The sequence below is a fragment of the Toxotes jaculatrix genome, chromosome 13, assembly GCF_017976425.1.
Source record: "Toxotes jaculatrix isolate fToxJac2 chromosome 13, fToxJac2.pri, whole genome shotgun sequence".
In the NCBI taxonomy this organism is placed as follows: domain Eukaryota; kingdom Metazoa; phylum Chordata; class Actinopteri; family Toxotidae; genus Toxotes; species Toxotes jaculatrix.
The window spans coordinates 16,041,068-16,052,916 of record NC_054406.1 but is presented as its reverse complement, the minus strand read 5'-3'; the positions used below and the strand labels follow the sequence as shown (position 1 = coordinate 16,052,916).

The window sequence follows — 11,849 nt, the reverse complement described above, 5'->3', positions numbered from 1 at the left end:
TGGGAATGTTGGGTAAAAAGAGCACGTCTAGACCTGCTCCTAACTCCCTGCTCCTAACCCTTTCCCTATCCCCCTAATCCCGTATCCCCCTAATGCCCTATCCCCCTAATCCCGTATCCCCCTAATCCCCTATCCCCCTACCCTAAGCCCGTTACCCCAACCCCCTGACCCTTGTTTTGTTTCCATTTTGATTCTAATTTCTCTCTCCAAAAAAACTGTGTATGTGCTATCTGTATAAAAAATTAAACTGAACTCTTCTGAGCCTAACCTGCGTATTTTTGGCTTTAATGTATAGGCTATATGTACACAGTTAAACGCACACAAATCAATGTCATGACTAGATGTTGCTAACGCTGAAAATTAGACAGGGACAAAGAGAGAAATTTTTAGTGAGTGTTTTTATTTTAAAGTATCTAAAATACAAGAAGTGATATTCTACATGAACAGTGTTCAGAAAGAGGCGTAATGAAATAACATTAGCATATTGGGTCTACGTGGCGGTAACGTATTGTATATCGCTCTATTTCTGGTCCATTAGCTTAGCTGTTAGCAATGGCCTCTCCTCTTTGCTGCTCGGTGTGCACGATGTTTAGCTACTCCTCTGCCTCCATTAGCCACAATGGCATGTGTAATAAATTATGATAAACATGGAAGCATAACATTTTTAAATAAACATTTTTATAGCACTGGAGGCAAGGCTTAAGGACAAGGAGGCTCAGCTCCGCACCTTAGAATACCTAGCATAAGTTTTCTTAAGAAAAATAAACAAAAACAAACAAACAGAGCAAAGTAACTCTGCCAGTGTCTCTTTTGGGTCACTTTGCCGGTTCCAAGCCCGGAGAAATGAGGAGGGTTGGGCGTAGAGCAAGCTATTCCACCCCACATAACAGTCTTTTGATTAAATTTGATATTCTTACCAATACAGGACGAAATTGATTTATGTAATGTGGGTCTAGACAAAGCATTAAAGTCATTAAGTTATTTTGACAAGTGACGGCCTATTTTAATACCAAATTTTTTTTTTTTACATTAGTCTTTCACGACATTATACGCTAACTGCCAATTATGCAAATTAGGCGATGGCGTCATGTAGCGACTTTTAGCACAGCCAATAGCTACCTTCCTTACTGAGGAGTCGACAGTACTGCTTCAGCAGCAGTGAAAGGTAGACGGTCTAAAGTTCAGACTGTTAAATCTAAAACCATGGCCCAGGACATGACTCTGCTGTGGGGCTCCGGCTCTCCTCCCTGCTGGAGGGTGATGGTCGCTCTGGAGGAGAAGAACCTGCAAGGCTACAACCACAAACTGCTCTCCTTTGAGAAAATGGAGCACAAGTCCCAAGAAGTCTTAGATATAAATCCCCGGGGACAGGTAGGCGTAGCCTGCAGAGGACCCCTCCGTAACCAGCAGCTGTAAACTGTGCAGAGTAGAGTAACGATAATAAACGATTTATTACTGTCCTTCCTCTGTGAATTCAGATAGTGATCGGTGCAGAATAAAGTCGACAACAATAGAAGAAGCAGCAGCCATTGTCTCCGTGTTCATTAACGTCGATGTGCGCGTTGCAAGCTAACGCCAAACTCTAATCAAAACTTAAAGCATTTAATAATTTCCATCTTAGTTGCAAAAAAAGCACACTTGTTGAAACTTAAAAGAAGGCTGCTGACGAGTCACGGGGATGGTACATTTCATTCGGCTTATAGTCACTTTATCAGCAGGTGTTTTAAAACCTAGGAATTTCTATGACATACTTAAGTGTTTCACACAAACGCGCCACAGAGGGCGGCAACTACCAATGTAAGCGATGATAGTTAAAAAACTTTCCACAGTAAATGTATTATCAGCATGCCGAATTTATCATAAGTCATTGAATGTCACTTCAAAGTCTCTACTCATTTATCAAGCGTGTAGTTCAACAGTAAGCAAGATACATTTGAATTGATTGAATTTCGAACGCAGTTTGGAGGAAGTTCGTTCTATGATACGGGGCTATGTGATATTTTGTGACAACGTAAGCAAACAAGTGCACAACCCATAACCTTCCATAAATATTCACAAGGGACCGTGTGTGATAATAGCACAGCAGGTTGGCTTAATTAGCTCCCGGTAGCATTAGCATTAAAACTGGATTTAACTAACACACCAGCTCATAACAGCAGGTAAACCTTAAATAACCTATCATGCTAATAACCTGTTTGTTTTTCCAGCTTCCATCTTTCAAACATGGAGAGATCATTGTGAATGAATCCTATGCAGCCTGTTTTTACCTGGAGGTGAGCGAGTGCATCAACTGAAAAATAAGAAATCACTCCAGCAAACAATTGTGTGATATATTCAAAAAAGTGTGTCTTCTTTTCTCTCCTAATGGCAGAGTCGGTTTAAGTCCCAGGGAAACAAACTGATCCCAGAGAGCCAGGCAGAACAAGCCCTGATGTACCAACGCATGTTTGAGGGTCTCACGTTCTATGAAAAACTCAGTGAGTTACAAATTAATTAAATCTCTATAAGAAGTCAGGTCATGCCCTGACCTGTTAGCTCACATTATTTATTTATTTTTTCATTACCACACATATAAAGAGTACGTGCACAGATTGTGGTTGCTACTGTTGCAGCCATAATAAGGTAATGATATGCATTGTTTTGTTAATTCATGATGAATTTAAACAGCCGTGGCACAGACACAAAACAGTAAATTGGGCTGATTTTCCTGCAGTTGCATGCAACAGTTTGGGCACCCCTGGGCAAATAAACCCCTGCAGCAAACAGGCATTAAAAACGAGCAAATGTTGTTGCACAGTTACTTTTCATGAACTTAAAAAACAGAGGGAAATTAAACAGTAATTGTAGTAGGGTGCCTGAAGGTTTACTACTCATAAAACACTCTGAACTTCATGTTAATAAGAGGGAGTTGATGACATTTCCACAGCTGGTAAATTCTCTGACTCTTCAAAACTTGTGTTAACACTCAACAACCATGGGCCCTTCTAAGCGACTGACTGAGGATCTGAAATGAAGCTGACTGATTCCTATGAAGCAGGGGAGACTATAGATAAGATAAGATATCAAAACATTTCCAGACTGGAATGTCCACTGTCCAAAATGTCATTAAAAATGGCAGTTATGGTTAACTGTGGAAGTCAAGATGAGACCTGTGAGCTCATTGCAAAAGTAAAACAAAGCAACATCTGGATAAATCAGAGTCATTTTGGAAACAAGTGCTGTGGAAGAAGTTGAAACTGAGCTCTTTGGACGCAATCAACAAAGGTCCGTTTTGGGAAAAGAGGATTATCATTTGATGAAAATAACAACTTGCCAACTGTTAAACATGGGAAATGGAAATATTCTGCTTTGCACACAGGGAAGAATAGAGTAATAGAGTCTAAATATCAGCAAAATCTGGATGCAAATGTCAGACAATAAAAAGGAAATTGAAATGAGGCTGGCTACTGCACAACAGGGGTGCCTGTAATTGTCATGGTGCATAGACCGTTGTTTTCCAAAACTATTGAAAACACGCCAGTGAGCCGCACCGTTGCCCGGGGTAACGAGCGCCTTTATTATGATGAACGTGGGAACTGTAGTTTATTTTTGAGCCGGTTCCACATACACTATCCTGCTGCTGTAAATATTGAAGCACCAAACGTGTATTAATGCTACTGAAAATAGTCCCAAACAGTAGATTTGCGATCTGCTTATGAATGGGCATGTACACTGTAAAAAATAAAATAAAATAACACCATTGTTATCCTTAAATAAGGAATTATTGATGTTTAAAAATAGTTCACTTTTATCAAGGCTTAATACTCACGGTATAATGTTATCATACACCCACTGAAGCTGCTGTTTGTTCAGTATTTTAATGTGTGTGTTTTTCTTTTTGATTTTCTCCCTCAGACTCAGTCATCTACTATGAGTGGTATGTCCCTGAGGGAGAGAGGCATGAATCAGCTCTGAAGAGAAACCGGGAGGCTCTGGCCACTGAACTCAAACTCTGGGAGGGTTACCTGCAGAAGGTAGTGTGTGTACATTGCACACACACGCATGCACATCCAAACAAAAACAAACTCAACGTGCATTGATGTGTTCAAACCCGCTGTGTTTTTCACCTCTTTCCTTTAAGGTGGGCGCAGGCTCGTACCTGGCAGGGCCGTCCTTCTCACTGGCAGATGTGACCGTTTTTCCAACTGTTGCTACTGCTTTCAGATTTGGGTAAGAGGCTGTCGTATTGTCCTGAAGTCACACACTGACCACTGGGTGTATGGCCTGACAGAAGTCTCTTGCCATCTGTTTTACAGGTTATCTGCAGAGCGTTACCCTCATCTGGGAGCGTATTACACTCTGTTGAAGGAGAGACCCAGCATCAAAGCCAGCTGGCCTCCCCATTGGCTGGAGAACCCCAAGGGACAAGACACGCTCAAAGACATCTGAAATTCACACTCACTCTGTCTTTAACATTGTAGTTTAATTTTCTCTAAAAAAGGCTTTTGCTTGTGTTTATAATATAGTTTAAAAACAGTGTTTGTCACAGCTCTGCTATTTTTTTCTGGAAAAGAAACACAGTGTTGAGTTGAATAGTTTGTTCTAAATATATCAGTGTTACAATGGCAGAAATGTGTGTTCTTTTTTTTTTTTTTGGGTCAAACTAACTTTCAGATTTTGTTTATGAGAATTTCTTTGGAGTCATCTTTCAAAAATCAGGCCAGTCACAGTGTCACATTATAATATTGTTGGCATTGCAGCTTTTGTTACCCAGGTACATCAGGCATCAGCAAAGTCTGAGAGTAAATGATGAAAGGTTTGGATGGCACATTTGCTGTAGACATTATGTAATGAGGTGACCATATAAGAGGTGAACACAGCATTGCATAAGCCCTGCAAAGCCCGTATATTCAGGTGTAACGTGCCATAGATTAGATCTCAGTGGAAGAGGTAGGCGGCGTCTCTGAGGACGTGACCTATTTGTTTCATTGTCTGAATGGCTGTGCCAGAACTGGTTTTTGCTCTGCACAATGGTAACTGAAATGCCCTGCATTATCGTGACTTTGCATGCAGCAGATGATTTAGTTCTATACTGCAGCCTCTGCATGATTTTGCATTTTATGCAGAATGCACAGAGTCTTCGAGACACTCACTTCAGCTGTGGTGTAGCTTTAATAAAACATAGATGTGTTTGTGTAAGAGGTGGGGTACATGTATAAGGGCTCGTGTTCAGATCTGGCACATTCTGCCATGAGAACAGCTGCCATGGCAGCACAGCTGATTAGAGCAGCACCACAAGACCTGTGCAAATTGACATTGTGGTTCTCGTCTTGACCCATGAATCAGATCTATCTGTTGAATGCTCTAGATCTTAGTTCTTGACACTGTGGACTCGGGGTTTCCTCCGTTTTGCCCCATCAGCTGGGAGCAGGGGCAGTTGGTATTTTATTTGGAAGAGATAAAATAACTGCCTTGCGGCCTCCCTATCCAGCCTCTGTGCTGCCAGTCTGATGGGAACAATACACATATGCTAAGTGGAATTTTACAAGTTCACAGGCGTGGAACACTTAAGGAATATGAGTACTGTTTACTGTAAGAGGAGCTACGAGAACATTTATCTGATCAAATAGCATCTTTTCATTCTGCATTATAAGATCAATTTCCACATGCTGACAATTTATGATTATAAAAGCCAAAAAAAGGCCTCATGTAAGCAGTGGGATGAGATAAGTCAGAATGTGTATGTAGCAGAGAACAGGCTCTATATTAAAAAGAAAAACTACAGCCTAAATTTTCTCCACTGCATTCATCCATTTTTTTTTTCCGTATTTACACAGTGAAGTCTGATGAGAGTAGTTCACAGAGCAGAACCTGGTGTTTCAACAACCAACATGACAACATTTCATAGAAGAACTAGTTGCGTTACTCGTAGTACATCTGTGCTCTTCTATTGTCTCTACATGCCTTAAAAATGTGCGTGTCATTCTAGTAAAGCAAAATGACACTGACACTGATACTGATACGCTGAACTGGTTCACCCACGTTCGCTGGAAATGCTCCCACTCAACAAACACACTGTCTGCAGACAGTTGGAGATGCAGATAAAGATTTTTTTTTTTCAGTGACAAGAATTTTTGAGTGAAAATGAAACGACACGAACAAATGGAATGTCACTCGTTCACTCACTCACTCACTCAAAAACAAAAAAAGGTTATTAAAATCTTCTCTAACAGGAAATTAATACTGGTCAGCAGCTTTCTTTTATTCAACAGGTTGTCTTTGAATACAGCTGCAGCCTGGCGATGTGCAGAACAGTTATTCCCACTATCCCGAGTCCCTACAATCAGTTCATTAAAAAGATTTGTTCTCTGAATCGTTCAGTGCTCGGACTGCATAGTTCCACTCACTGATCCCAGACTTCAGGAGCCAGAAGTGTGGTCGCTTTGACAAACATGCCAAACTTCATTTATAATTTCTGATATTTTAAAACTTTCCTTGTTGAATTTCATAGATGAACTCTGATGTTTAATGACTTACAAGTCTTTTTTTCCCCTTGTAGTGGAATGATCTGAGACAGTCACAGGAGCAGCTGACTATCAGAGTTTTTTTTTCAGTTTTTTGCCTTTTTTTGCTTTGCTATTCATATTGTGTTCATTCAAATATTCGTTACCATGCAAATATTCTCCTGACATGTTTATTTAGTTGTCATTCGTATTTATTGCTGTAATTCACATTGTGTAATGCTCTTCATAATTTTGTCATTAATCACTCTCTCGTTTTGTTCTATTGGTACTTTGAATGTGCTGCTCATGACATGTGCTATGCTGTACAGGTGTTGCTGCTGTGGTAAAAGTAATTTCCCTCTGGGATCCATAAAGTACCCACCTAGACGTGAACACACCTCATTTTTCATGCAAACAAAGTGACTTGGATCACTCACTCAGGGAGCGAGTGCATCCCTGCACGTTTGCTTGCAACTGAACTGAAATATGAACGGATCGTTTGAAGTAGGAAGTGATTCCCTTCAGTTCGTTCTCCCAAAGGATCCATTGTTTTGAAAGAGTTGTTCACAAACTACACCACACGACTGCAGATCGACACAGCAGAGAGATGGTGACAGCAAACTGTTGTAGATACATGATACATGAAATAACTGCTTCATTTACACACACAGTTTACATCACTCACTGTGGTGTTGATTCTGGCAGCTATTCAAATGATCAACATGTGTTCAAAGACTCATTCAGAGATAGAGGCACAGCTGCAGGTTGTATGTGAACAATGAGAACAGTGGGTGGTCAGTTTTTTCTATTCAATACCTCCTTGAATGTCTGTCTCAAATGTAAGCAGAAATTAGATAGGTGGTGTCCGTTCTATTCAGTAGAAATATGATTGTTCAGTTTTAATGACTGAGGCCAGAACTGGTTTTGTCTCTGTGTGCAGAGGTGAATATAAAGTGCTGAGTCACCATGAGTTTCCAACAGCCAAAGTTCAGAATGCAGCGCACGCTCAACAGGAAGACAGCAAATCACTGCCAAAATAGTTTAGCAAAAAAGTGAGTTATACATGCTTAAAATTACTGCAATGCTTTGCAGTTACTTTCTTCCTACTTTCTTCAATTGTTTCTTCTTCTTCTTCTTTATACTTTTATGTGTGTAGTTAAAACTTAATTCTAACTATTAACTTAAGTGAAAAGTGTGATTATTAGTTACAATTTCAGTGTCTTATTTTTTGTAGGTTTCCGTCAGTGCACAAACTTGTATTATTTGCGTGGTGGATTCAAGTTTCCCTTTTGCACACATTTCGCCATCTGCATGTCTGAGATCAAAGAGTATTAATCCAGAGCAAGAGAAGTCACTCCTCCACACATTCGGCTTTGCTGATCCCTGTCCATACCAGTAGCTAAAGACAATACACATTTAAGTAGTTTAGAAATGCAACAAGCTGATCTGTGCAGTTTATAAAAATGTGACATAATGTTGCCCTGAATTACAGAAGGGGTGCGAGGTGGGAGGTTCACATGCTTGGACAGGGTGTGAACTATCTTAACTGTCTTGAGTTGCACATCTTTGGTGATAACACAAAAATGGGATGGGACTTAATTCCACCAATGGAGCGGGAGGTTGTTATAAAACCAGGCGTCTGACACACTCCAACTTCACTCTTCCATTCCTCCACCATTCTTCATCTCAGTAACTGGCAGGTATAGCGGCTCACTCTGAAACCATGGCCAAGGACATGACTCTGCTGTGGGGCTCCGGCTCTCCTCCCTGCTGGAGGGTGCAGATCGCCTTGGAGGAGAAGAACCTGCAGGGGTACAACCACAAACTGCTCTCCTTTGAGAAAATGGAGCACAAGTCTGCTGAAGTAATGAGCATGAATCCCAGGGGTCAGGTAAGTCCAATTCCTCACATTAATTCTGCATCTTTCCTCAAATGCAATGATATATATTCACTTTAGAAAAACAAATAAGAATGCTTCAACTTTAAAACAATTCCACTCTGCTTTTCTTAAAGCTTCCTGCCTTCAAACATGGGAACAATGTCCTGAATGAGTCCTACGCCGCCTGCATGTACCTGGAGGTGAGAACTTGGGCATAGTTAAAATTTTATGAAGCCATATGCTGCCAAGGATTTAATCAGCAGGAGTCCTTCATGTGATATGTGTGTTCAACAATGCTTCATAGACAAACAGAAACCTTACGCTGCAGAGGAAGGAGAAACCGGGGCCCCATGCAGCTGTTCATAATAGTTGATCTTATCTTTTCTCTAACAACAGAGCCAGTTCAAGTCCCAGGGAAACAAGCTGACCCCCGACTGCCCCGCTGAGCAGGCTCTGATGTACCAGCGCATGTTTGAGGGTCTCACACTCAACCAGAAAATGGGTACGTTAACCTGTTCACTACCGTTTTGCAAGGCAAGGCATAACTTGTTGATCCTGTATATCCTGCCTGATAATGATAGAGTATCAGATGATGTTAGTTTGGAAGCACTTGGATTTGGTGACATATTGAAATCTAGCCGGGCTGCAAAAGCTTTTTCTCGGAAATAACCTTATAGCTTAAGTTGTTGTTGCCATTCAGAGGTCTGCCCTTTGGGACTTGAAACTGCATTGCACTTGGCAACATCATACACCAATGTGTATGCCACTTCTAAACCACTGAGACTTGATGTCTTCAGTCAGGCTCCTCAGAGGAAGCTGAACATCAACTGCACTCCCCCTGCCCCCCAAGAGACCTGAGCTGTCCAACGCAAATACCGTGCACCAGTGAGCTGCACAGTCACATAATTAAACCTCGGCACAATGCCTTAAGACTATGTGGTGCACCCCTCAAAACAGGCAGAGATGTTGAAAGGTCATATGGTAATACCACAAAGGATCACATGCTCAGACTAGCTCGCATGCTAAGCTGAAGTCATGGGACAGGGCTCTTCATTTAAACGGAGGAGTGCTAAAAGAAGATAGCTGAATTCCCAATGAATTACAGTTCACTTGTGTACAGTGTAAACTTGTTATTTTCTGAGTTGGCTGCTTTAAACTTTCATTGCTTTCACTGTCTTCAGTTTCAAACTTACATAATAATGTCCTGACTGACCCACCCTCAGCTGCTAAAGGGAAATGAAAGCCATTAGTCTCAGCATTGTGTGGGAGTGGACGTTGTACAGTGTGTGGATAGATTTTATCGACGTGTCTCACAGCCATCATACCTCCGTGCACAGCTGTGCCGACTGAACGCCTGTTTGACATGTTTTTTCAGGGGATGTTATCTACTACAACTGGAAGGTCCCAGAGGGAGAGAGACACGACTCTGCTGTGAAGAGAAACAGAGAGGCTCTTTCTGCTGAGATCAAGCTGTGGGAGGGATACCTGCAGAAGGTAAATCCAGACATAAAATACAGTAACATCAGATACATAAGACATTTACAAAACAGAAAGAGCTGCAGAGATGACACAAGCTCAGTGTTTGTGCAACTGACCCTGCAGTTTTATCTGGTGAATGAAAGGAAGTGTCTTTCTGAAACAGTTTAGCAACAGCAACACTTTGTACTACAGTTATTATTATTATTATTATTATTAGTAGTAGTAGTAATAGTAGTAGTAGTAGTAGTCATAGAAGCAGTAGTAGTATTTGCCATACTCAAAGTTCAAATAAATGGAATGAAATTGGAAAGTCTGGGATAGAGTTAAACTTCAGTTTACACTTCATGACTTATCAACCTTTAATCTGCTCAAGATGGTGGGAAAAAAACAGGTTTTATTTTCAAATCCTTCAAGAAAATCCTATTCACTTTTTAGCCGAGAGCTGGGTGAGAAGATCAATACCACTCTCATACCTGTAAGTTAATCATGAAGCTGAATCCAGGTAATGATTAGCTTAAAATAAAAAAACTGGAAACACGCGGAAATAGCTAGCCTCTGTCCAAAGACATCAAAATCAGCTGCTAAGCCTTTGAACCTAAAGCTGGCAGGTTCACACTTTATATCTGTTTTCTTCCTTTTTTTTGTACAAAAACCAAAATGTAAAAACAGCAAGGTGAGGTTTTACACTGGGTTATGTGCTGCTCTAACTGAGAAATCACTGCACTCAGCAGATGAATGCAGGAGTTTTCATGAGTATCTTGGTTGTCAGATCTGCCCACTAGCACATGAATGTGGCCTCAATTTTTTTTTCTTGGTGCTGTTTTCTAGGTATCAGGCTCTTTCCTGGCAGGAAAGACCTTTTCACTGGCTGATGTGACTGTTTACCCAAGCATCGCTTATGCCTTCCGTTTTGGGTAAGTGGATTAAATGACTGAAAATGACTTTAAGCTACATGACGAGATAAATAGACAGGAGAAATAAAAAGCCATGCATGCATAATAACTTTTCTCCATTCTGTAGGTTATCTGAAGAGCGTTACCCTAAACTGGCAGCATACTACAACTCTCTGAAGGACAGACCCAGCATCAAAGCCAGCTGGCCTCCGACCTGGCTGGAGAACCCACAGGGACAAGACCTGCTGAAAGACATCTGAGATTCAAACACACACTAACCGTTCCTGTTGTGTAATATATAACCACTCCTTGCATTGCACTACTTTAACCGACCGCATATTTTTAAAAAGAAATGTGCATTTGCTGTTACTGTGCTTGTTAGTTTCATACTATTCTCTGTTTGTGACACAGCAACAGATAACTCCCTTTGTGCTGTATACAAAAACAATAAAAACTGACTTTCAGTTTTGCCTGTTTTATTTAATATTAAGGGGTTACTTTAGGCCTCTTTTGCCTGAAATATGTTTTATAGATGTCTGTGTAAGGAGGAGCAGAGGTATTAAACTGGAGATTTCTGCACCACAGTATATTTGACAGTAGGCATCAAACTTAGGCTCTCATAGCAACTTTGACGTTGTGGATGCCACTTTTTTAAAACTATGCAGTTGAGGTGAGGTTTCATTCCTGCACCTTTAGAGTTTTGACAGCAGAGGTCAGTATACTTAAATATACCACTGCTGCCTAAACTGTCATCTGCTTTTTGTTTGCCCTTTTTCTGGCTTTTGGACCTGCAGTTTTCCTGTCATTTCCCTGTTTGGCCAGCAGGCGGCAACATAGTGTATAAAAAGAGCATGAATTTCATATTTTAATACCAAGTCTACAAAGAAGCATTGTTAAATCACAGTCTGGCTTAAGCAACGTTTCCTCCCTACTCATACTATGATGTGACAGCTACAAGAACTCCCCCAACACAAAGCAAAAAAAAAAAAATGTTCTAAAAGAGAGAAAATATACTGCAATGCTGTCAGGATTCAGTTTGCCACAAAAACACCATGACGGGAATGGAGCAGAAAAATCACGGGTCTAAGGTTTACTAGAACATACAAATGTTGATTT

The 11,849-nt window shown here is 40.8% G+C and overlaps 2 protein-coding genes across 2 annotated transcripts; both read left to right on the top strand.

Annotated features, from left to right (window-relative positions):
- Nucleotides 1–1,140: 1,140 nt before the first annotated feature.
- On the top strand, nucleotides 1,141–5,770 carry LOC121191682 (glutathione S-transferase A-like). Its single transcript, XM_041052998.1, has 6 exons — nucleotides 1,141–1,371; nucleotides 2,208–2,273; nucleotides 2,372–2,477; nucleotides 3,895–4,013; nucleotides 4,121–4,209; nucleotides 4,296–5,770. The coding sequence occupies exons 1-6, from the start codon at nucleotides 1,204–1,206 to the stop codon at nucleotides 4,426–4,428; spliced, it is 681 nt and encodes a 226-aa protein (XP_040908932.1). The 5' UTR covers nucleotides 1,141–1,203; the 3' UTR covers nucleotides 4,429–5,770.
- Nucleotides 5,771–8,131: 2,361 nt separating this feature from the next.
- On the top strand, nucleotides 8,132–11,197 carry LOC121191683 (glutathione S-transferase A). The gene is made up of 6 exons (XM_041052999.1): nucleotides 8,132–8,373; nucleotides 8,496–8,561; nucleotides 8,758–8,863; nucleotides 9,737–9,855; nucleotides 10,669–10,754; nucleotides 10,861–11,197. The coding sequence occupies exons 1-6, from the start codon at nucleotides 8,206–8,208 to the stop codon at nucleotides 10,991–10,993; spliced, it is 678 nt and encodes a 225-aa protein (XP_040908933.1). The 5' UTR covers nucleotides 8,132–8,205; the 3' UTR covers nucleotides 10,994–11,197.
- Nucleotides 11,198–11,849: the final 652 nt, after the last annotated feature.